The sequence below is a fragment of the Gorilla gorilla genome, chromosome 13 (genome assembly GCF_029281585.2).
Source record: "Gorilla gorilla gorilla isolate KB3781 chromosome 13, NHGRI_mGorGor1-v2.1_pri, whole genome shotgun sequence".
Taxonomy (NCBI): domain Eukaryota; kingdom Metazoa; phylum Chordata; class Mammalia; order Primates; family Hominidae; genus Gorilla; species Gorilla gorilla.
In genome coordinates, this window is record NC_073237.2 from 42,571,969 (window position 1) to 42,597,738 (window position 25,770).

Sequence of the window (25,770 nt, forward strand, 5' to 3'; positions counted from 1 at the left end):
CCATATATATTTGTTAAGTCCATTTGTTCTAGGTTATAGTTTAAGTCCATTGTTTCCTTGTTGACTTTCTGTCTTGATGACCTGTCTAGTGCCGTCAGTGGAGTACTTAAGTGCCCCACTATTATTGTGTTACCATCTATGTCATCTCTTAGGCCTATTAGTAATTGTTTGATATATTTGGGAGCTCAAGTGTTAAGTGCATATATATTTAGAAATGTGATACTTTCCTGTTGGACTACTCCTTTTATCATTATATAATGTCCCTCTTTGCTTTAACTGTTGTTGTTTTAAAGTCTGTTCTTTTCTGATATAAAACTAGCTCCTCCTAATTGCTTTTGGTTTCCATTTGCATGGAATATCTTTTTCCACCCTTTTACCTTAAGTTTTTGTGAGTTCATGTGTGCTAGGTGATTCTCCTGAAGACTGCAGATACTTAGTTGGTAGATTTTTATCCATTCTGCCATTGCGTATCTTTTCTTAAGTGGGGCATTTAGGTCATTTACATTCGACATCAATATTGGGATGTGAGGTACTGTTCTATTCATCATGCTAGCTTTTGCCTAAAGACGTTGTTCTTTCACCATTGTATTATTGTTTTATAGGTCTTGTGAGATTTACGCTTTAATGAGGTTCTATTTTGGTGTATTTTGAGGTTTTGTTTCAAGATTTAGAACTCCTTTAAGCATTTCTTGTAGTGCTGGCTCAATAGTGGCAAATTCTCTCAGCATTTGTTTGTCTGAAAAAGACTATCTCTCCTTCAATTATGAAGCTTAGTTTTACTGGATACAAAATTCTTGGCTGAGAATAATTTTGTTTCAAGAGGTTAAAAATGGGACTCCAATCCCTTCTGACTTCTGGCTTGTAAGATTTCTGCTGAGAAGTCTGCTATTAATCTGATAGGTTTTCCTTTATAGGTTATCTGATGTTTTTGTCTCACAGCTCTTAAGATTCTTTCATCTTGACTTTAGATAGCCTGATAAATATGTGCCTAGCTGATCATCTTTTTGCAATAAATTTCCCAGGTGTTCTTTGAGCTTCTTGTATTTGGATGTCTAGATCTTTAGCAAGGCCAGCAAAGTTTTCCTCAAATAAGTTTTCCAAACTTTTAGATTTCTCTTCTTCTGCAGGAACACCAATTATTCTTAGGTTTGGCCATTTAACATAAATGCAAATTTCTTTTAAAATTTCATTTTAAAATTCTTTTTCTTTTTCTTGATTCAGTTAATTCAAGAGCCTTGTCTTCAAGCTCTGAAGTTCTTTCTTCTACTTGTTCTAGCCTATTGTTGAAGCTTTCCACTACATTTTGTATTTCTCTAAGTGTGTCTTTCATTTCCTGAAGCTGTGATTTATTTTTTCTTTATGATATTTCTCTGGAGAAGTTTTCATCCATATCCTATATTGTTTTTTAAAATTTCTTTATGCTGGTTTTTACCTTTCTCTGCTATTTCCTTGAGTAGCTTAATAACCAATCTTCTGAATTCCTTATCTGGCAATTCAGAGATTTCCTCTTGGTTTGGATCCATTGCTAGGGAGCTGGTGTGATCTTTTTGGGGTGTTACAGAACCCCATTTTGTCATATTACCAGAATTGCTTTTCTGGTTCCTTGTCATTTTGGTAGACTATTTTAGTGGAGAGGTTGAAACTCAAGGCCTGCTGTTCAGATTTTCTTGTCTCATGGGGTGATCCCTTGATGTGGTGCTCTCCCCTTTCCCCTAGGGATGGGGCTTCCTGAGAGCTGGACTGCAGTGACTGTTATTGCTCTTCTGGGTCTAGCCACCCATTGAGGCCACCAGGCTCTGGGCTGTTGCTGGGGGATGTCTGCAATGAGTACTGCGATGTGATCCATCTTCAGGTCTCCAAGCTGTGGCTACTAGCACCTGCTCTGGTAGATGTGGCAGGGAAGTGAAGTAAACTCTGCAAGAGTCATTGGTTGTAGATTTGTTTAGTGTGCTGGCTCTCTTGAATGCTGCTTATGCTAGCAGTGAAGTTGTCATGTGGACATATTCAGGATCTCTGGTTAGCCAGGATGTTGCAGGCAGTGAAATTAGGTGTTGTCTTTTCCGTCCTGGGATCAGGGTTATTGTTTTATGAGTTGTTGTAATGGCCTCAGTTGACTGGCCTCCAGCCAGGAGGTGGCACTTTCAAGAGAGCACCAGCTGCAGAAGGAGTAGGGGGCTCTAAGCTTGCCCTAAGATGCCCAAGGTAACTATTTTAGTTTCTCAGGCAATAGGCAGGGCAATAAATGTTTTGTGTTTGGCTACCAGGGTGGGTAGGGAAATACCATCAGGTGGGGGCAGGGTTAGGTGGTTCTGGGCTCAGACTCTTCTTGGGCAGGGCTTGCTGCAGCCACTGTGGGAAATTGGGGGATGGGGGTGGTTTGTCAGGCCACTGGGTTTATGTTCCAGAGGAGATCTTGACTGCCTCCGCCGTATCATAAACTTTACCAGCGTAGTGGGGGAGAGCCAGCAGCAAGAGGCCTCATCCAGCTACTATGCAGTTGGTGAGGCTAGTCTCACTCCTGCAGTGCCCTGCTCAGACCTTGCCCCAGGCTGTGAGCTACCCCACTGGGAAAGCAAGCATGGCCTTTGGACCTCACCCCTTCCCACCTGCCCACTCCATCAGCAGCAGCTCCTGTACTCACTTGTATCTGCTGCGGCTCCCATTAGTCCCTTGGACTCTGCCTGAGAAAATTTGTGACCAGCTGAAACCACTACTGATTTCATTTGGGAGCTTCCTTAGCCCTGCCATCACTCTCCAATTCCACTGGCTGCCTTTCCTGAGGGCCACTGTGAGATATGGTCAGGGCTGGCTTCCCTGGACTCAAGCTGGAGACTGGGAGTACATCCAAAGCACTTCCTGTTGCTACTTCTACTTTCATATTTCACGTAACCCCCTAAATCCGTTTCACCTCTAGGTAAGGTTAAATTCTTCCTCCATGATCTGGATTTTTAGATTTCCCCAGTGGGGATGTGTATTCAGAGGTAGGTTCTCCCCGACTCACACTTTGGGAACTCAGTTTTTTGCCTGTTTTGCAGAATTTGCAGTGGTGTGCCGCTTCTTTCAAAGGATCTTTGAATTCTTTTGGTTTTCCCGGTAAGTTCCTACAGTGGTTCTTGGAACAAAAGATCATAGTGTCTCCATATGCTATTCTGTCCGTCCTTGTGGAAGCTGCACGTTAGCCCTGTCTTTTCTCTACTTTTTTTTTTTTGACATGGAGTCTCTGTCACCCAGGCTGGAGTGCAGTGGCACGATCTTGGCTCACTGCAACCTCTGCCTCCCAGGTTCAAGCGATTCTCCTGCCTCAGCCTCCCAAGTAGCTGGGACTATAGGTGCCTGCCACCATGCCTGGCTAACTTTTCGTATTTTTAGTAGAGACAGGGTTTCACCATGTTAGCCAGAATGTTCTTGATCTCCTGACCTCATGATCTGCCTGCCTTGGCCTCCCAAAGTGCTGGGATTACAGGCGTGAGCCACCGTGGCGGCCAGCCCTGTCTCTTATCTGCCATCTTCCCTGTTTCCTGTTACCAGCTTTTTTTGTTAACTTTCCAAAAATATTTTATTTGCATATAAATATTTACATACTTACTTCTTTGTATATATACATACTTTAACATAAATGGTAGAATATGGTACAACCACTGAGTATCTTGCTTGCCACTTGACAATTCATCATGACAGTCCTATTCCATCAGTACATGAAAGATCATGTGGATGTTAAAAGTGAAAATTACCAAGTGGCAGCACTATTTACTCTTCATGTTTTTGGACAATATTTAAACATTTCTTTCTGAATGCTTATTTTGCCATTTTCTTAAATTGCCTTTCCCAATATTCTCTCAGTCTTTATGTAGGGTCCTTTAGCTGAATTAATTTGGCTTCAAGGGAAGCTAACTTGGATTACTGGAAATTATCACCACAGACCCACATTTACATGTGCTCTATACAGCTCCGTTGTGCTTTCCCCATCTACCTCTACTCCTAGTTCCCCAAGTCACTGTATTTTGCCTGAGAACTGACCTCAGATTCATACGAGCATGCATATTCTCTCCTTAGACTATTTCTTCCCAAGATGCCCCCATTTTGAAGTGGACAAGAATTTTATCCATACTTCATTTCCCCCAGGATAGCAAATCTATTATGTGGACAGATCTGTGCTTCAGAGGAAGACTAGCAGCATTCTGATACATTCTGTGGATAACTATCCAGAAACATGCTATACATACATACAAACTTCGCCTGCCACTTTTTTTTAAAAAAAAAACAAGTAAAAAACGTACTTTCCTAGAAGTCAGAGAAAATCAATGCACAGTGCTATCTCCGAAATGGCTTCCCTCAGTACTCGGTTTTAGATTCCAAATTCTTGTTTGAGACTAGAAATATTTCTCCCAACCCTGTGTCCTCAGTTTAGGTGCCCTTGCTGTTAACTATAAGGAAATGGGTTTTCTGTGATTATGTAGGATAAAACATAAATGCTAAAAGAAATCATCTACTCTCTATATGCAGGTGTTAACATTATCTGAATGACTAACGTGTTTAGGTACTTATATTCTCTAAGTTAACTCATAAGGGAGATTTTATGAAGCAGTTAACCTCTAATGATACTTCTGATCTTTTGAGTTGCACCTGACTTTCAAACCTGGGATTATAAGAGAAGTAGCACATGTGGACCAAGCCATAGGCTTCTTAGTCATAGTAGCCATTTTTGTTGCTTGGGAACTAAAACTGTGATTCCATCCCTTATACCACCACTGGCCCTTGTGGGGCTGTCCCCATAGTTTTGTGATTTGGCTATAATGGTAGACAGAAGGCTGGGCAGTAATGGCCAAACTCAGGTCAAAGGCAACAGCTGCCAATCTGACCATTTTTAGAAGATCAATAATAGTAATTTAATTCATAAAAGCAGTTACCAGCCATTGGATGTTCCATAACTGACAGGCATGGTTCAGAGACTTCATTAAGTATTAACTCTCTCATCCCTCACACAGTCTTATAAGGTACATGCTATAATTATCTTCATTTTAGAAGTAAGATAACTGAAACCCACAGATGTCAAATAATTCGTCCTCTTGGACACAGCTACTTTGTTGAAGAGCAGAGATTTGATCCTAAGTAATCTGGCTCCAGACTGCATACTCTTGAGTAATGTGATATTCTATGTTAAATCATTTTATCTAGATAGCAAAATCAAAGCTTATTAAAAAGGTAGGTTGCAACTTTGACTGGTTCGGCTTAAAATGACTGAGAGTAACAGAGGAACAGGAAATTATTAGCAACAGGAAATAACTCTTCATAAAACTTTGCATAATACAAAGCAAACTTGAGTGAGGGTATGGGGCCACTCGCTCTGCCAATTAACCAAATGCCAGATGCCACCCCAAGCCCACATGATTTATTCTGGTACACCTTCCAGAAAGACTACACACCTCTCTCGTTTTGGGGCAAAACGGCTCAGCCATTGGAATATGGCACACTCCTCTGGCACAAGAATGACTTCCATCATAGAAGGACTGAGGTCTCATAGTGGTCCTACAAAATAAAGCAAAAAAGGTTTTTGTTTGTTTTATTTTAAGGCCATCTTTCCATCCTCCGAGGGCTGGTGAGTCAACTTTATCTAGGTCAATATTTGGGTCTTTACTCCAGACTCAATTCCTCTGGATAAGCTAAAGACAATTGTTTATAAAAGCTTCAGGGTGGTATTCAGCTTTTTTGGCTCTGGGCTGGCAGCAACACACCGCACAACAAGAATTAAAGTGTCTGTGGTCTGGCAGCCGTGACGGGGTAACCACTTTGGATTGCAGGTGCAACTCAATTGTGGGCTCAGAAAGGCCAGGTAAGACACTTAAGAAGTCAATACAAAAATGTTTCATCATCACAGATGTGGAAAATCATATACTCAACACCATATACACATCACCCAGATTCAACAATTTCTTAAATTTTGTCCAACTTGCTTCCTCTATTAGCTTTTTCACAGACACAAATCCCAGGCTTTGACTCAGAGCAGATGCAAATTTCCCCAATGTCTTAAAAAAATTTGTTTTTAAACAGTTGCTTTGTTAGTTTCAGGGTCCAAACAAGGTACTTACCTTGCATTTAATTCCCATGTCTCTAAGAGTAATTCCTGCCTGTAACCTCAACTATATTTTTTCATGCCAGTGACCCACTGAAATAAAGAGCCACTTGTCTTGCTCCATATTTAGGAATCTTTGTTTGCTGCCTCATTTAGATTGTTCTTTTTCCCAGCCGTAATTAATTCTAAAGTGTCTTAGTTCAAGTCTTCTGACAAAACAGTTTTGAATCCATAAGAGAGGCTAAAATTAATCTAGCACCAAGTCACCTGGAAATTTCTTGTCAGAAGTTTTCAGAACAAGCCACTTTCTCTGTGCATTCAATTATTCTAAATTTGAACTGATGAGTAACACAGGGAGGAGGGGACAGCATGGGAGAGATGGGTCAAGGGAAGCCAACAGGGGCAGGTAGATAACATGATGTCCTCTTCCAGGGGTGGGAGGCAGCACTGAGAAATAGTTTCACTGGTTCCGTTTACACAGCTGGCAAGTCTACTGGCCAAAATTAACCTGTTACTTCTAGTTCATCACACACTAAACAGTGGCATTAGCTGGCACCAAGGCCACCTCACTCAGAAATAAGGCCTCAGCGCTCTGGAGGAACAAAAACCCCATCCGAGCTCCTCCCAACCCACTGTCATATGCGCTTTAGGGGAAATGCTAAGTTAACCCCAAAGCAATTCCAGATGGAGTTGAAGAACAGGTCAAATGACTGTTTCAGCCTGTATAAACAGAGGCTTTTCTCTTTTTGAAAGATTAACCAATAAAACGGTGACACGTACTCAACTTCAGCTCTGGCTTTGTTTCAGCCTTTGATGAGTCAAGCATTAGCAACATCCCACTTATAACTATGATATGAAAACAGGGCCACAAAAGCCTCCAGTGGCTGTACTCCAACTGACTTCCACACCATAACACCCGCATCTCATCTACCTCTGCCCATCTCCTGTCTATCCCCACCCATTTGCCTTGGAACCCCCGCTTTTGTTTTGAACTTTTTAACCTTAAGAATAACATGTATTTATGTTAAGCTTCATGCAACGTTAATATGCACCTGATAATTATTAACTACAGTCTTAATTTCCTCTCATGCATTTTTCTTTCTCAACAAAGCTCCCTAACTACTAGCTATGTGGACTTAAACCAAACTGCCATATCTTTTTGATTCTTCACTTTTTCAATCATAAAACATAGTATTCATCCACCTATTTACAAGGATGTTAGGAAGATTAAGTCAGCCAAGATGCCCAGATAACTCATAGCAGCTCACAAGTGTGGGTCTGGGCTAGAGACAGAATTGGAGTTGGCACCAGATGGGGCCTCATAATACTCAACCTTGTAAGGTGCAAGCAAAGAGGGTAGCCCTGGGGGAGAAGCAAGGGCTTAAAACCATTTTTGGGCTATACTATCAAGATACCAGAAGGGAAGGTGCAGACGAGAAACACCTCTTATAGTTTGCCCAGCTATTTGTAGTTTTCTGCATCATCAACTTAACTGTCAATACATTCAGTATTGAAACATTTAATGATCTAAACCTAAATTCCTATAAACAGCAACACACCTGCACAGCATAACAGGATGTGTCATTGTTAATGCTGAATGAAATTCTGACCAAGAGCAATGAGGTTTACAATCACAGCTGAGGGGAGTGGATGATGCCCTCAAAATAAATTCTAGAATGAAATGTGTATAATTTTAATAGCACCAGTCCTCCTTCTGAAGGTCTCTATCAGATAAATCAGAAGTTTTATAACTCAGCAAGAAGCCTGGAATAAGCCTGCCGATCACACCCCACAAAGTGGGGACTGTTGCCCAATTAAGCCTGCCTGTTCACTTCCAAGTTCTAGCCAAAACAGGTATATTGAAATCATATTTCTATATAGAAATATGATTCTATATTAAGAATCATATTTCTCCCTCATGCTGAATTTTCTGAGTGACATGGAGAAAACACAGGAAATATAGTTTTGTCCCTGGATTCGAATGAATTTTTGTGTGGTCTTGGGCAAATTACTCAGCTTCTTTAAGTTCTTTCTTCGTGAGGTATTAGCAACATCCCTACTGCTATGGTCTGAAGTTTTGTGTCCTCCCAAAATTCCTGTGCTGAAATCCAAACTCACAAGATGTGATGGTATTAGGAGATGGAGCCTTTTCGAGGTGATTAGGCAGATCTCTCATGATTGGGATCAGACCCCTTATAAAAGAGATCCCAGAGAGCTAGGTCGCCCTTCTACCACCATGTAAGGACACAATGAGAAGGTGCTATCTGTGAGAAAGTGGGTTCTCACCAGACACCAAATCTGCTGGCAACTTTTTTTGGACTTCCCAGCCTCCAGGACTGTGAGAAATTTCTGTTGCTTAGAAGCTACCCAGTCTATGGTATTCCGTTGTATCAACCTGAACAGACTAAGACACACATATACACCCTTGCTTAAATATAAAAACAAGGCTGCAAAAACCTCCAGTGGCTACCTCCCAATAGACTACGATGCAATAACATCTCCATTTTAGATTTCAAATAATGGCCCCTCTGAAGATGTCCACATGCTAACCCTTAGAACCTATGAATATATTACTTTAGATGGCAAAGGGGAACTAAGACAGCAAATGGAATTAAGGTTGCTAACAAGCTGACTTTAAAATAGAAAGGTTATTCTGGATTAACTAGGTGTGCGGCGTGTCTTCACATGAGTCCTCACATGTGGAAGACGGAGGCAGAAGAGTCAATGTCAGCATGATGAGAGGTGAGGACTCCATTGCCATTGCTGGCTCTGAAGATGGATGAGGGCCATATGCCAAGGTGAGTGGCAAAGGCAGGGAAAGGGATTCTACCCTAAGCCTGCAGATAGGAATGCAGCCGTGCTGACAATTTTTCTAGTTTCAGTGAGACCCACGATACACTCCTAACTTACAGAACTAAAAGATAAGGTCTGCTTCTTCCTCTTGCTTTAACCTTTAAAGCCCTCTAGCTAGGCAAGGGGATTAATTTTTATCTCCCCATAGCTTGGGATCCTACTGGAAAACACGGATTTCAGGGACTGGCTTATCTACTGGCTTTACCACTCACTAGCTGTGTGCCTCTGGGAAAGTCACTCTTGTCTCTCTGCACCTCAGTTATATCAGTTTCCTTAAACGGGAGTAATCCCACTTACCTTATAAAGTCCCCGTGAAAACTGAATGAGACAACATGAAGGAAGTGCTTGGCACTTGTCACTATCATTTATGGAAAATATGCTTCTAAACATTTCTTCTGCCAATCCCAAAGTATGACATATTGATGGGCCTCAAATCAAGGGTATCCAACAAATTGCTAAAGGTTGTCAAGCAGGGATATGTGATAAGAAAAGCTAGTAGACAAATAAAAAAAAAAAACAGCCTATGGAAAAGTAAAGGAGACAAAATGATGTGTGCTGGCAAGAAAAATGAGTTCAAGAGAGTGAAAGGAAGAACACTGGCACTTTCAAAGAGAGGGAGAAAAGCCTAGAAATAGACTGACTGGTAGGTTGTTTCTTGAATCAAGACTCTTACATTGGCTTGAAGATAGCTGTTAGTTAATACGTTTCCTTTGAGGAAATGTGGTGTTGCAAACAAGCTGAGGGCAAACACCCATCCTCTGGCAGAAGCAAACACAATCATCGACCTCTGAGGACATTTCAGAATATGGTCTGTATCCACAACAAGCCCCAACATGCAGAATCGTGAGTCAATTAATTTACTGGCAGAGCAGAATAACGGCTGCTCATAAGGAGGACGGTTTAGGGGAAGTGAATCTACCCATCATTTAAAATATATCCCAAGAATCAAACAGCAGCGTGAATAGCCAGTCATGAGAAAAAATTCTGACAGAAACATCAGACTAAGAAGTGGAACAATTCTGTCTCAATAACCAGAAGGAAGTGAGGCTCACACATGTAATCCCAGCACTTTAGGAGGCCAAGGTGGGTGGAACCCTTGAGTTTAGATGTTCAAGATCAGCCCAGGCAACATAGTGAAACCCTGTCTCTACAAAAACATACAAAAAATTAGCTGGGTGTGGTGTCACACCCTTGTAGTCCCACCTACTTGGGGGGCTGAGGTGGGAAGATCACCTGAGCCTGGGAGGTCAAGGCTGCAGTGAGCTGTGGCGCCACTGTACTCCAGCTTGGGCGAGAGTGAGATCTTGTCTCAAAAAAAAGAGAAGTGAAAACTTATGAATTTGGACCAATATCACTAAGATCCTCCCACTGTTCTGGTATCAAGAGTGCCCCTGAGTGCTTATGGTGGCATAAAAAAGGAGGAAAACCAATGGATGTTTATATCCCAGTCAAGGAAGGCTGCTCAATAAACAGGTACCATAGTTTCCCCTTATTTTCTATTATATTTCATGAGATCATGCTAAACAATAGCACAAAAATAAAAATCCTCACTCTACACAGGTGGTGACAACAACCTCTTTGGGCCTCAGTTTTCTCACCTTTTGTAAAAGGGAAGGATAAGGTACATAGAAGATGTCTTCTAGAGCTGTGATAATAAGCGGTGTCAGAAACATAGTAAGGGCCTAAGTTTCTTCAACTATAAACTGGAATAATGACTGCTGTATGCCATAAGTGGGATTAACTGATTGTGACACCTAATAGAAACTCAAAAATTGGTAGTGTAGGATTTTTAATAAAAGGATGTATGATGGGAAGTTAATAACACAACTAGGTTATGGAACAGAACGTAAGAAGGAACCTCATCCAGGGGAATAGTGGACACCACTTCAAGGACAGCTACAGACAAGAGGATGACAAAGAACAGGGACGCAAGTAACTGGGGAAAGGGAAGGTGAAGGAAGGTGAAGAGTTTATGCTTAAGTTTCTGTCTTCTCTATAAAGGTGGAGGTGACATTCTCAGCTAAAGAGTGAGGGAAATGAGTAAGAAGACGTAAGAACAGTAAGGGTTAAAAATAGCTTACTATTTTTAGTAATGAGAGAAAGAGCTAAACAAAGGCTTCTTGCGTAACTCTTTACCATAAAACGCTTTCTAGTCATCAAGAGGCAGAAAGAGAATGATCAAATACTTGACATCAGAGCATACTCCCAACCTCAGGGCCCAGATACGGGCCTTTATGCTATGACATAAAGTTCTAGGGGAAGCCCAAGGCAGGGCTGGTCTCTGGGAGAAGGAAACAGACTGACATAACTGATCCCTCAGCACTGTGTTTATAGCGGGACTTTCCTGATGAGTAAGAATGCGTGACAAAAGCAAAGTCGAACCTCTCCCAGTTCTACCAAGAAAATAAGTTGAAGAAATAATCTGAAGAGGGGAGGATACCAGAACTTTTAGGAATCAATTCAACACCCTCATTTAGCAGATGAGGACACTAAGTGACAAAGGAATTTCACGGCACAGCCAGGAAAGAATTCTGGATGTCCTCACTTCTAAGCTGAGATTCTTCCACTGCATTCTTTGAGAAGGCATAACCCAAACACAGGCCTTAGGCACAACAGGCCAATATGTTATTAGCCACATTTTACAGAAACTGTTTAGCACCGGGAATCACACTCTGCTTCCTTTAATATTCAGTTTTTGGTCATATTTTTCTCATTGTAAAAAAAAAAAAATCAATATCTGCAAACATTCCTGATAAATAAGACTATTAAAAAAGAAATCTCACCCTTCTCCTTACTGATATGTTTGCAAGTTTCACCTTGAGATATTTCTGACAGTGATAGCAGTTGAGCAAGTCCTACTCATCTGATCCTTTTCTAAAAAATATGTAGCTGGGTGCAGTGGCTCATGCCTATAATCCCAGCACTTTGGGGAGGCCAAAGCAGGAAGATTGCTTGAGGCCAGGAGTTTGAAACCAGCCTGGGCAACATAGTGAGACCCCATCTCCTTAAAAAAAAAAAAATTACCAAGCACAGTGGCAGATTCCTGTAATCCTAGCTACTAGACAGGCTGAGGATTGCTTAAGCCCAGGAGGTAGAGGCTACAGTGAGCCGCGATCGGGCCACTGCACTCTACCCCGAGCAACAGAGAAAGATCCTATCTAAAAAAACAACAAAAAATACAATGTGGGCATCTTTTCAAATAGTTTATAGATCTAGTTGTTTTTCTTAGATTTGCATAATAAATATGGTGTACTGATTTCCTACAATCATCAGGATTAATGGTAAAGAGAAAGAAGAGCAACTGTAGAAATTGCTGGAATCTCCTGTCCATGTATCTTTAATGGCATGGACAGTTAGTAGTTGGGGGTGAAAGAAAGGCCATATCATCAGTTCTCCCATACATACAAATGAATGCGCAAAGGTATCTAACAAGAACTGGGCTAGAAAATGGAGGGCCCATGTACCACAAGTACAGGAGGAGATAACAAAATGCCTCATGACTTGAATAAAGCAGCTGGCAGGGAAACAGTCTTGCTTTGCTCCAATGGCAAAAATCTCATTAAAAACCAATCCTGTGCACCACTTTATAATGCATCATCGAAGTCGAGCTTTACAAGTCCGGTGGGTGTGGGAGGCAGGAAAGAGTCATGCCTTTCTTCTCCATGGCTGCTGAATAAAAACTAAGCAAAGGCCCAGTGATGCATAGTCATGCTTCTACATTTCTCTAAGTCTCATTTACTTTGACTCTTTTATGAGGTCTTTTTCCCCCTGTTAATAGAACATCTTGCTTCAGTTTCCCATAAGTGACTCAGTGAGAGCCAGGTGTGCATACATACAAGGGTGTGTACCATAGAAGAGAAGTTCCAAAATTATGAATCTGGGAGTACATATCTTATGAGAGCCTTTTAATGTATAAATAGCCTGATGACATTCTTTTACGACAGACTAAAGGTCAAATACTTTCCCCAGTTCAAACTGACTGTTAAATCGCTGCAAAGAAGTGGAACAAATCCCACTCCTAACCATCTTTTACCCTCAGTGGCCAAATGACTTGTGGCTCTAACAATGGGGACCTTGTACAAGTTAAAAGAAACGGATTAATCAAACACAATCCAGCAGGAGGCATAGGCACTGAAGAAACCTACTGCAGACAAGCCTCCTAGACAAAGTTCTTGGTATAGATTCTGATGTTCCTATTTTTAATTTTTGGTTTGGGAAGAACACTACACACAGAGCCCAGGGCCTATGGCAAGGAAGCATCAGGAAACTCGTCCCTGTGCAACAAAAGTGGGAAAATGAAAAATATAACACATTCTTTTGGAATTTAAGTTCTAGACTAAGATATATGTTGCTTTCTATGGATGCTCTACTCACAAATGAAAGATGATTACTTTCACTTTAATTGCTATGGAATTTACTTGAATGAGAAAGACACAAAGACTGACTGCACATACCCAAACATACTTGAACCCACTGCACTCTCTACCTCTTTTTCCAGGGCAGTCACACCCAGGGCTCCCCTTTTCTTATGCCCAGGCTTTTTAACTTCATCAGCTGTAATGTAGCATGAGAGAGAGAAGAAAAAAAAAGACTTTCAGAAAAGAATGACATTTTTCTTAAAAGAGCTTCCAGCATTGTCAGAGTCCTTCAAAAGTATATTTCATTATTAGAGAAGAAATCTAATGTTTCTAAAAACAACCCTAAAAATCAGCCACATGTCTTTCTTAAATCTGAGGTTGGTCCCCCCGCCCTGCTCATGCTGGCATTGAAGGAAAAGAAAATGATGTGTTTAGCTTGGCCATCTATAAAATAAGAATAGCCGTATTATTAAACAATCTCGCTAGCCTTTGAAGAACACTTTAGGATGAGGATTTTTTTTTTTTTTTCTGAGACAACGTGCTGACAAACTTACGGCAATAGGCCAATGTGTGTGGTTCTAGGTAAGTCCCTGGAGAGAATACATCGGCAGTGTAGGGAAAAGGAGCCTGGCCAGGCACAGCGGCTCACACCTGCAGTGAGCCGAGATTGCATTATTGCAGTCTAGCCTGGGCAACAGAGTGGGACTGTCTCAAAAAAACAAAACAAAACAAAAAAAAAAAAACCAAAAAAAACCCAAAAGAATGAGAGAGAGAGATGGTGCAATTCAGCCCTCCATTTGGAAGAAAGAACCAACATGCAGTGGGTAAAGTGATTTGCACAGGGCCAAACAGAGTCAAGATGAAACCTCCTGATTCAATGCTCCTGCCCCAGCTGCCCTGGAATTCTATAATCCATGGGGTGGCTTTACAGGATGTTACAATTCTGTTAAACAAGTTGAGGCTGTGGGTATGACTCTGGGAAACCCCAGGCTGTGTGCCTATTTGTATCTGATGCCATCAGCAAGTGGAGGTAGGAGGTGCCTGTCTCAACACACCAAGATTCACTTGACTAAGAAATGTGCTATCAGTAAAACACATAGAGGGCATTAACCACAAGGCATCTTCCTGCTATGAGATGTTCAAACACATAATGAATGATATACAAGCTCAAACCACAAGGCATCTTCTGCTACGAGATGTTCAAACACATAATGAATGATATATATGCTCAAACCACAAGGCATCTTCTGCTATGAGATGTTCAAACACATAATGAATGATATACGTGCTCAAGCCTGGTTAACTGGAACCCACTCAGCTCAGTCAAAGGCAGCAGCACTTAAAAGATGCATCCAACAGCAGTATGATGTTAGCCACCTACGTAGTTTTAAAATTTCTAGTGGTCACTGAAAAAGTAAAAGAGAAACAGGTAAAATTAACTTTAAAATCTTGTCTAACCTAATATATTCAAAACGTTATCACCGCAAATAAGTAATCTATGTAAAAATTGAGATTTCGTGCTAAATTATATTCTCTTAGGGATCCTTCTTTTTTTTTGAGATGGAGTTTCACTCTTGTTGCCTAGGCTGGAGTGCAATGGAGCAATCTCGGTTCACTGTAACCTCTGCCTCCTGGGTTCAAGCAATTCTCCTGCCTCAGCCTTCCGAGTAGCTGGGATTACAGGTGCTCACCACACCTAGCTACTTTTTTTTTTGTATTTTTAGTAAAGACGGGGTTTCACCATGTTGACCAGGCTGGTCTCGAACTCCTGACCTCAGGTGATCTGCCTGCCTCAGCCTCCCAAAATGTTGGGATTACAGGAGTAAGCCACTGCACCCTGCCAGGGATCCTTCTTTTAACAGATTCTTTCCTCCTGTTGTTGTAAAGTAGTGGCAACTAGTGGACCCTCCAGCCAGTATGCACACACTCTCAATAATGGCACTCAGTTATTGAGACGGTTAACACATGCAAGATCCCACAAAAGGCACTTGTTAGAGACTTTGAACTTCCAAGGAAACATTAAGAGGGCAGGTTATCCATATGTCTCATAAACAGAAAAACAGTAGAAGATCTTAAGGTTACCTGGCTAAGATAGAATGAAACCAGATCTGATGGCAATACCTGTTCTCTTTCTAGTCTCCATCTTCTGACCCAACTGCTTTCTTGAAAGAGCCAGTATGTGAAACATCTACATTTAAGACATGTGAGTAAAAGATCTGGGAAATGCAACAGCATATAGTTACACCGTTTAAGTAACAGATTAACTCAAGGCTCAGTGCCCAATTCAGACTTTACAGTATCATCTGTAATACTTTATACATCTGAATCATCCTGAATATGGAGTTTTGTATTCCACTCTATTTAGCAATCATATTATAATCATTTTCTTAAACTATGACCTCCAAACACATGGACGTTGACAGCCATTGAGATTTTGATCAAGATGTCTCCAAAACACAAACTCCAGCCTATCTCTCTATTCAAATGACTATGTTCAAGCCCTCAAAAAATACTGACAGAGCAAAGATGGGCCAGGAACTGTTGTGGGTGTTGGTGATATGGTGCAAACAGGGCAGAAAGTGACTTTGATCTCACATGGCTTATATTCTAGAGGGAAACAGGTCACAAATATATAATGTCAGGTATAAATACATTATAAGGACGTAACTCGGGGTGAGAAATATGTAACCATTTTAGTCTAACTCCATTATTTATAAGGTTGAACCACATGAAACTGCTGATATTCAACCATTTCTGACCTACAGAATGGGCAATTTCAAAACAGTCTCATTCCATCAGGAAACAACCAAGAATGCTTCTGATGGACTGGAAATTATAATGAATCCCTGAAAGGCAGAAGCCACAGTGGCCTGGACTGGACAACCCTCTCTCCCATAGCAGAAGCTCTAGGAGCAGGCTGTGAGTGCAGTAAGCTCAGAGATAACTGATGGGAGGAGCAGCATGGACTGAGGTGGTAGGCAGGGTGATTGGATGGGGGATTGTGGAAGGATCCCCAAATGATTTAACTCTGCGCTACTCTCCACTCTCCATCCAGCCCAGGAGGCTCCTGTCTTCACCCAGAGCATTCTGTGAGGCAATTATTTCTACCAGGAATAGGGGAGGGGGTGGCCCTAGTACAGCGGCCCCTAATCTTTTTGGCACCAGGGACTGATTTCATGGAAGACAATTTTTCCACAGAGAGAGTCGCAGGGGATGGTTTCAGGATGAAACTCTTCCACCTCAGATCATCAGGCATTAGTTAGATTTTCATAAGGAGTGCACAACATAGATCCCTTCCATGTGCAGTTCACAATTGGGTTCCTGCTCCTATGAGACTCTAATGCTGCTGCTGATCTGAGAGGATGGGGAGCTCAGGTGGTAATGCTCGCTCTCGCCCCACGGCTCACCTTCTGTGCAGCCCGGTTCCTAACAAGCCACAGGGGTGGGGGATCCCTGACCTAGAGACCACCACTTTCCCTTGTGATTTCAACTACCTCTAAATGCAGAAAAGGTCCAAAAATTTGGCAGTCTATTATTGTTGTTTTTTTGGGGGGGGTAAAGGAACAATATATATTGCTTGTGCAGTTAAATAATAATAATAATAAAAAACAAAACCCTAGCACCTCTGGCACCTGATCGATCGCATTATGAAGGGACAACTGGACATCACATGCCTTCTGACACGATGCAGAAGGAAGGATCCTTGCCAAGAATTCAAACCTGGTTCTGATCAGGCCACCAGAACTAAATCCAATTTAGAGCAAACACAGGGGCCAGGAGAAGACACTAAATGACACTTGATACAATTAGTAACATCCAGAATGTGGATGGGCAGTAAAAGGAAAAGGAAAAAAGAAGGTGGAATCTTCCAGACTAGAAGGCTTATTAAGCTTATGTGTGTAATGAGTGGACCCTTATTTGAATAAACCAACTATTAAAAAAAAAGTTCATGAGACAATAGAGAGAACTTCCTAGATATCTAATACTAAGGAAATACTAATTTATACTCTCTTTTTTAAAAAAAGAAAGAAAATGTTCTCTTGAAGCTACAAATTAGGAACTTAAAGAGTCCCTGATTATTATTCTTTTGTGTATATGTTTAAAAATTCCCATAATATAAAGAGACAGCCTATAGATAGGAAAAAAATGTTTACAAACCATACCTCCAATAAGGGGTTAATACCCAAAATACGTAAGGAAACTAAATGAAAGAAAGTTCCAAAAACGCAACCTGATTAAAAAAATAGGCAAAGGACTTGAATAGACATTCCTCAAAAGATGACACATAAATGGACAACAGCTGTATGAAAAATGCTCAACATCACTAATCATCAAGAAAATGCAAATAAAAACCACATTAAGGTATCACCTCACACCTGAATGGCTTTTTTGCTGTCACCCAGGCTGGAGTGCAGTGGTGCATTCATGAATCATTCTAGGCTTGACCTCCGAGGCTCAAGCGATTCTCCCACCTCAGTCTCTTAAGTATCTGGGACAACAGCTGTATATCAACACACCTGGCTAATTTTTGTTTTATTTTTTATAGAGACAAGGTCCCACTCTGTTGCCCAAGCTGGTCTCAAACTTCTGGGCTCCAGCAATCCTCTTGCTTCAACCTCTCAAAGTGCTAGGATTACAGGTGTGAACCACTGCGCCAGGCCAAAATGGCCATTATCAAAATGACAAAACAAAGTAAGTGTTGACGAGGATGTGACAAAAACAGAACCCTTGTATACTGCTGGTAGGAATATAAATTAATACAGCCATTACTAAAATTCCCCAAAAACTGAAAATATCAACTACCACATGATCCAAGAATCCCATCTCAGAGTGTATAAGGAAATGAAATTTTATGTCAAGAAAGACATCAGCACTTCCATGGTCCCTGCAGCATTAATCACAATAGCCAAGATATGGAAGCAACATAAATGTCCATCAACAGATGAACAGATAAAGAAAATGTGGGAGAGGCGGTTCCAAGATGGCCTAATAGGAACAGCTCCAGTCTACAGCTCCCAGCATGAGCAATGCAGAAGACAGGTGATTTCTGCATTTCCAACTGAGGTACCGGGTTCATCTCACTGGGGCTTGTCGGACAGTAGGTGCCGGACAGCGGGTGCAGCCCATCGAGTGTGAGCCGAAGCAGGGTGAGGCATCGCCTCACCTAAGAAGCGTAAGGGGTCAAGGAATTCCCTTTCCTAGCAAAGGGAAGGGGTGACAGACGGCACCTGGAAAATCGGGTCACTGCCACCCTAATACTGCACTTTTCCAACTGTCTTAGCAAACGGCACACCAGGAGATTATATCCCGTGCTAGCTTGGAGGGTCCCACGCCCACAGAGCCTCGCTTATTGCTAGCACAGCAGCCTGAGATCAAACTGCAAGGTGGCGGCAAGGCTGGGGGATGGGCGCCCGCCACTGCTGAGGCTCGAGTAGGTAAACAAAGTGGCTGGGAAGCTCGAACTGGGTGGAGCCCACCACAGCTCAAGGAGGCCTGCCTGCCTCTGTAGACTCCAACTCTGGGGGCAGGGCATAGCCAAACAAAAGGCAGCAGAAACCTCTGCAGACTTAAATGTCCCTGTCTGACAGCTTTGAAGAGAGTAGTGGTTCTCCCAGCACAGAGTTTGAGATCCGAGAATGGACAGACTGCCTCCTCAGGTGGGTCCCTGACCCCCGAGTAGCCTAACTGTGAGGCACCCCCCAGTAGGGGCAGACTGACACCTCACATGGCCGGGTACCCCTCTGAGACGAAGCTTCCAGAGGAACAATCAGGTAGGAACATTTGCTGTTCAGCAACATTCGCCGTTCTGCAGCCTCCGCTGCTGATATCCAGGCAAACAGGGTCTGGAGTGGACCTCAAGCAAACTCCAACAGACCTGCAGCTGAGGGTCCTGACTGTTAGAAGGAAAACTAACAAACAGAAAGGACATCCACACCAAAACCCCATCTGTACGTCACCATCATCAAAGACCAAAGGTAGATAAAACCACAAAGATGGGGAAAAAATAAGGCAGAAAAGCTAAAAATTCTAAAAATCGGAGCACCTCTCCCCCTCCAAAGGAACATAGCTCCTTGCCAGCAATGGAACAAAGCTGGATGGAGAATGACTTTGACGAGTTGACAGAAGGCTTCAGACAATCAAACTTCTCTGAGCTAAAGGAGGAAATTCGAACCCAACGCAAAGAAGCTAAAAACCTTGAAAAAAGATTAGACGAATGGCTAACTAGAATAACCAGTGTAGAGAAGTCCTTAAATGACCTGATGGAGCTGAAAACCATGGCACGAGAACTACGTGACGAATGCACAAGCCTCAGTAGCCGATTCCATCAACTGGAAGAAAGGGTATCAGTGAATGAAGATCAGATGAATGAAATGAAGCGAGAAGTTTAGAGAAAAAAGAGTAAAAAGAAATGAACAAAGCCTCCAAGAAATATGGGACTATGTGAAAAAACCAAATCTACATCTGATTGGTGTACTGGAAAGTGACGGAGAGAATGGAACCAAGTTGGAAAACACTCTGCAGGATATTATCCAGGGGAACTTCCCCAACCTAGCAAGGCAGGCCAACATTCAAACTCAGGAAATACAGAGAACGCCACAAAGATACTCCTTGAGAAGAGCAACTCCAAGACACATAATTGTCAGATTCACCAAAGTTGAAATGAAGGAAAAAATGTTAAGGACAGCCAGAGAGAAAGGTCGGGTTACCCACAAAGGGAAGCCCATCAGACTAAAAGCAGATTTCTCGGCAGAAACTCTACAAGCCAGAAGAGAGTGGGGGCCAATATTCAACATTCTTAAAGAAAGGAATTTTCAACCCAGAATTTCATATCCAGCCAAACTAAGCTTCATAAGAGAAGGAGAAATAAAATCCTTTACAGACAAGCAAATGCTGAGGATTTTGTCACCACCATGCCTGCCCTAAAAGAGCTCCTGGAGGAAAGGAACAACTGGTACCAGCCACTGCAAAAACATGCCAAAATATAAAGACCATCGATGCTAGGAAGAAAATGCATCAACTAACGACCAAAATAACCAGCTAACATCATAGTGACAGGATAAAATTCACACATAACAATATTAACCTTAAATGTAAATGGGCTAAATGCTCGAATTAAAAGACACAGACTGGCAAATTGGATAAAGAGTCAAGACCCATCAGTGTGCTGTATTCAGGAGACTCAACTCACGTGCAGAAACACACACAGGCTCAAAATAAAGGGATGGAGGAAGATCTACCAAGCAAATGGAAAACAAAAAAAGGCAGGGGTTGCAATCCTAGTCTCTGATAAAACAGACTTTAAACCAACAAAGATCAAAAGAGACAAAGAAGGCCATTACATAATGGTAAAGGGATCAATTCAACAAGAAGAGCTAACTATCCTAAATCTATATGCACCCAATACAGGAGCCCAGATTCATAAAGCAAGTCCTTAGAGATCTACAAAGAGACTTACACTCCCACACAATAATAATGGGAGACTTTAACACCCCACTGTCAACATTAGACAGATCAACAAGACAGAAAGTCAACAAGGATATCCAGGAATTGAACTCAGCTCTGCACCAAGCAGACCTAATAGACATCTACAGAACTCTCCACCCCAAATCAACAGAATATACATTCTTCTCGGCACCACATCACACTTATTCCAAAATTGACCACACAGTTGGAAGTAGAGCACTCCTCAGCAAACGTAAAAGAACAGAAATTATAACAAACTGTCTCTCAGACCACAGTGCAATCAACCTAGAACTCAGGATTAAGAAACTCACCCAAAACTGCTCAACTACATGGAAACTGAACAACCTGCTCCTGAATGACTACTGGGTACATAACAAAATGAAGGCAGAAATAAAGATGTTCTTTGAAACCAATGAGAACAAAGACACAACATACCAGAATCTCTGGGACACATTTAAAGCAGTGTGTAGAGGGAAATTTATAGCACTAAATGCCCACAAGAGAAAGCAGGAAAGATCTAAAATTGACACCCTAACATCACAATTAAAAGAACTAGAGAAGCAAGAGCAAACACATTCAAAAGCTAGCAGAAGACAAGAAATAACTAAGATCAGAGAAGAACTGAAGGAGATAGAGACACAAAAAACCCATCAAAAAATCAATGAATCCAGGAGTTGGTTTTTTGAAAGGATCAACAAAATTGATAGACCACTACCAAGACTAATAAAGAAGAAAAGAGTGAAGAATCAAATAGATGCAATAAAAAATGATAAAGGGGATATCACCACCGATCCCACAGAAAAACAAACTACCATCAGAGAATACTATAAACACTTCTATGCAAATAAACTAGAAAATCTAGAAGAAATGGATAAATTCCTGGACACATATATCCTCCCAAGACTAAACCAGGAAGAAATTGAATCCCTGAATAGACCAATAACAGGCTCTGAAGTTGAGGCAATAATTAATAGCCTACCAACCAAAAAGTGTCCAGGACCAGATGGATTCACAGCCGAATTCTACCAGAGGTACAAGGAGGAGCTGGTACCATTCCTTCTGAAACTATTCCAATCAATAAAAAAAGAGGGAATCCTCCCTAACTCATTTTATGAGGCCAGCATCATCCTGATACCAAAGCCTGGCAGAGACACAACCGAAAAAGACAATTTTACACCAATATCCCTGATGAACATCGATGCAAAAATCCTCAATAAAATACTGGCAAACCGAATCCAGCAGCACATCAAAAAGCTTATCCACCATGATCAAGTGGGCTTCATCCCTGGGATGCAACGCTGGTTCAACATACACAAATCAATAAACGTAATCTAACATATAAACAGAACCAAAGACAAAAACCACATGATTATCTCAATAGATGCAGAATAGGCCTTTGACAAAATTCAACAGCCCTTCATGCTAAAAACTCTCAATAAGTTAGGTATTGATGGGACGTATCTCAAAATAATAAGAGCTATTTATGACAAACCCACAGCCAATATCATACTGAATGGGCAAAAAGTGGAAGCATTCCCTTTGAAAACTGGCACAAGACAGGGATACCCTCTCTCACCACTCCTATTCAACATAGTGTTGGAAGTTCTGGCCAGGGCAATCAGGCAGGAGAAAGATGTAAAGGGTATTCAATTAGGAAAAGAGTAATCAAATTGTCCCTGTTAGCAGATGACATGATTGTATATTTAGAAAACCCCATGGTCTCAGCCCAAAATCTCCTTAAGATGAAAAGCAACTTCAGCAAAGTCTCAGGACACAAAATCAATGTGCAAAAATCACAAGCATTCTTATACACCAATAACAGACAAACAGAGAGCCAGATCATGAGTGAACTCCCATTCACAATTGCTTCAAAGAGAATAAAATACCTAGGAATCCAACTTACAAGGGATGTGAAGGACCTCTTCAAGGAGAACTACAAACCACTGCTCAATGAAATAAAAGTGGATACAAACAAATGGAAGGACATTCCATGCTCATGGATAGGAAGAATCAATATCATGAAAATGGTCATACTGCCCAAGGTAATTTATAGATTCAGTGCCATCCCCATCAAGCTACCAATGGCTTTCTTCACAGAATTGGAAAAAACTACTTTAAAGTTCATATGGAACCAAAAAAGAGCCCGCATTGCCAAGACAATCCTAAGCCAAAAGAACAAAGCTGGAGGCATCACGCTACCTGACTTCAAACTATACTACAAGGCTACAGTAACCAAAACAGCATGGTACTGGTACCAAAACAGATATAGACCAATGGAACAGAACAGAGCCCTCAGAAATAATACCACACATCTACAAGCATCTGATCTTTGACAAACCTGACAAAAACAAGAAATGGGGAAAGGATTCCCTATTTAATAAATCGTGCTGCGAAAACTGGCTAGCCATGTGTAGAAAGCTGAAACTGGATCCTTTCTTTACACCTTATACAAAAATTAATTCAAGATGGATTAAAGACTTAAATGGTAGACCTAAAACCATAAAAACCCTAGAAGAAAACCTAGACAATACCATTCAGGACATAGGCATGGGCAAGGACTTCATGACTAAAACACCAAAAGCAATGGCAACAAAAGCCAAAATTGACAAATGGGATCTAATTAAACTAGAGAGCTTCTGCATAGCAAAAGAAACTACCATCAGAGTGAACAGGCAACCTACAGAATGGGAGAAAATTTTTGCAACCTACTCATCTGACAAAGGGCTAATATCCAGAATCTACAAAGAACTCAAACAAATTTACAAGAAAAAAATCAAACAACCCCATCAAAATGTGGGCAAAGGATATGAACAGACACTTCTCAAAAGACGACATTTATGCAGCCAAAAGACACATGAAAAAATGCTCATCATCACTGGCCATCAGAGAAATGCAAATCAAAACCACAATGAGATACCATCTCACACCAGTTAGAATGGTGATGATTAAAAAGTCAGGAAACAACAGTTGCTGGAGAGGATGTGGAGAAATAGGAACACTCTTACACTGTTGGGACTGTGAACTAGTTCAACCATTGTGGAAGACAGTGTGGTGATTTCTCAAGGATCTAGAACTAGAAATACCATTTGACCCAGCCATCCCATTACTGGGTATATACCCAAAGGATTATAAATCATGCTGCTATAAAGACACATGCACACATATGTTTATTGTGGCACTATTGACAATAGCAAAGACTTGGAACCAAGCCAAATGTCCATCAATGATAGACTGGATTAAGAAAATGTGGCACATATACACCATGGAATACTATGCAGCCATAAAAAGGGATGAGTTCATGTCCTTTGTAGGGACATGGATGAAGCTGGAAACCATCATTCTCAGCAAAGTATCCCAAGAACAAAAAACCAAACTCCGCATGTTCTGACCCATAAGTGGGAACTGAACAATGAGAACATTTGGACATAGGAAGGGGAACATCACACACCAGGGCCTCTTGTGGGGTTGGGGGAGTGGGGAGGGAAAGCATCAGGAGATATACCCAATGTAAATGACGAGTTAATGGGTGCAGCACACCAACATGGCACATGTACACATATGTAACAAACCTGCACGTTGTGCACATGTACCCTAGAACTTAAAAGTATAATTAAAAAAAAAAAAAGAAAATGTGGTATATATACACAACAGAATACCATTTAGCCTTAAAAGAGAACGCAACTCTGTCAATTGCCACAACGTGGGTGAACCTGGAGGACGTTATGTTAAGTGAAATAAACCAGCCATGGAAAGACAAATACTGCATGATCTCACCTATATGTGGAATCTAACTAAGTCAAACTCATAGAAGTAAGGAGTAGAAAGGTTACCAGGGGCTGGGGTTTGGGGAGACGTTGATCAAAGCACAAAATTTCAGTTAGACAGGAGGAATAAGTTTTTGAGATTATACTGCATGGTGATTATAGCTAATGACAACGTATTATGTATTTCAAAATTGTTAAAGTAAAAATCAAATGTTCTCACCACTAAAGATGATATGTGGGGTAATATGTTAATTAGCTTTGCTAATCATTGTACAATGCATACATATATCAAAATATAATGTTATACCTCATATATACATTTATCATTTGTCAATTAAAATTAAAAAACAAAAACTCACAATGAAAAGCTTAACAGGCTGGGTGCAGTGGCTCACGCCTGTAATCCCAGCACTTTCCACTTTGGGAGGCCGAGGCGGGTGATCTCCTGATTCAAGACCAGCCTGACCAATATGATGAAACTCCATCTCTACTAAAAATACAAAAATTAGCTGGGCATTGTGGCATGTGCCTGTAGGCCCAGCTACTCGGGAGGCTAAGACAGAAGAATTGCTTGAACCTGGGAGGCGGAGGTTTCAGTGAGCTGAGTTCATGCCACTGCACTCCAGCCTGGGAGACAGAGTGAGGCTCCGTCTCAAAAAAAAAAAAAAAAAAAAGACAAAAAAAAAAAAAGAAAAGAAAAAAAAGCAAGCAAGTCTGTGGCACTGCCCTCCCAGTTTCCCTGCCAGTTCCCACGCGTCGTCCATTTGAGCTGAAAATGACCAGCTACGATAGCCTAAAGCATTTTGTATGACTGCTTACCTGTCAATGAACTGATCAATAATGACAATATCGCCGGGCTGAATCTCCTCCCTCAAGGAGCCACAAGCTGTGGTCACTATGACATGTGTACAGCCCTCTTCCTTCAAAGCCCAGATGTTTGCCTGGTAGTTGACCTTTGAAGGCATGATGGTGTGCTGCCTTCCATGCCTATGGAAGGAGAGAAGAAATTGTTAACCCGTGATGAGTACACCACCAACTATTTTCTCCTAGAGTCTAGCAATGACCACAGACTAACACAGGGGGTCTCCTAGAACCCAGTCCAGTGAGCAACTAAAACTAAGATTTAGGTTCACTGGATTCTGAGAAGCCACTCCTGTTTCAAAAATGTAAAGTAGGAGACAGACCCTAGTGAGGACCCCACTGTCATGCTCTGTATAAAGTGTCGGTGAACCTGGGACTTGCATCCAGCCAATAGAAAAAT

General features: G+C 41.4%; 1 protein-coding gene across 6 annotated transcripts in view; it reads right to left on the reverse strand.

Moving 5' to 3' along the window:
- MTAP (methylthioadenosine phosphorylase) overlaps positions 1–25,770 on the reverse strand; it is a 136,619-nt gene that overhangs the window by 95,153 nt on the left and 15,696 nt on the right. For all 6 annotated transcript variants that reach the window (XM_063696324.1, XM_055351513.2, XM_055351509.2 and 3 more), the window contains exons 4-5: positions 25,329–25,496; positions 5,424–5,526 (exon numbers count right to left, since the gene is read on the reverse strand). In XM_063696324.1, the coding sequence (XP_063552394.1) occupies positions 5,424–5,526; positions 25,329–25,496 (271 nt within the window). The remainder of the gene's footprint in view (positions 1–5,423; positions 5,527–25,328; positions 25,497–25,770) is intronic.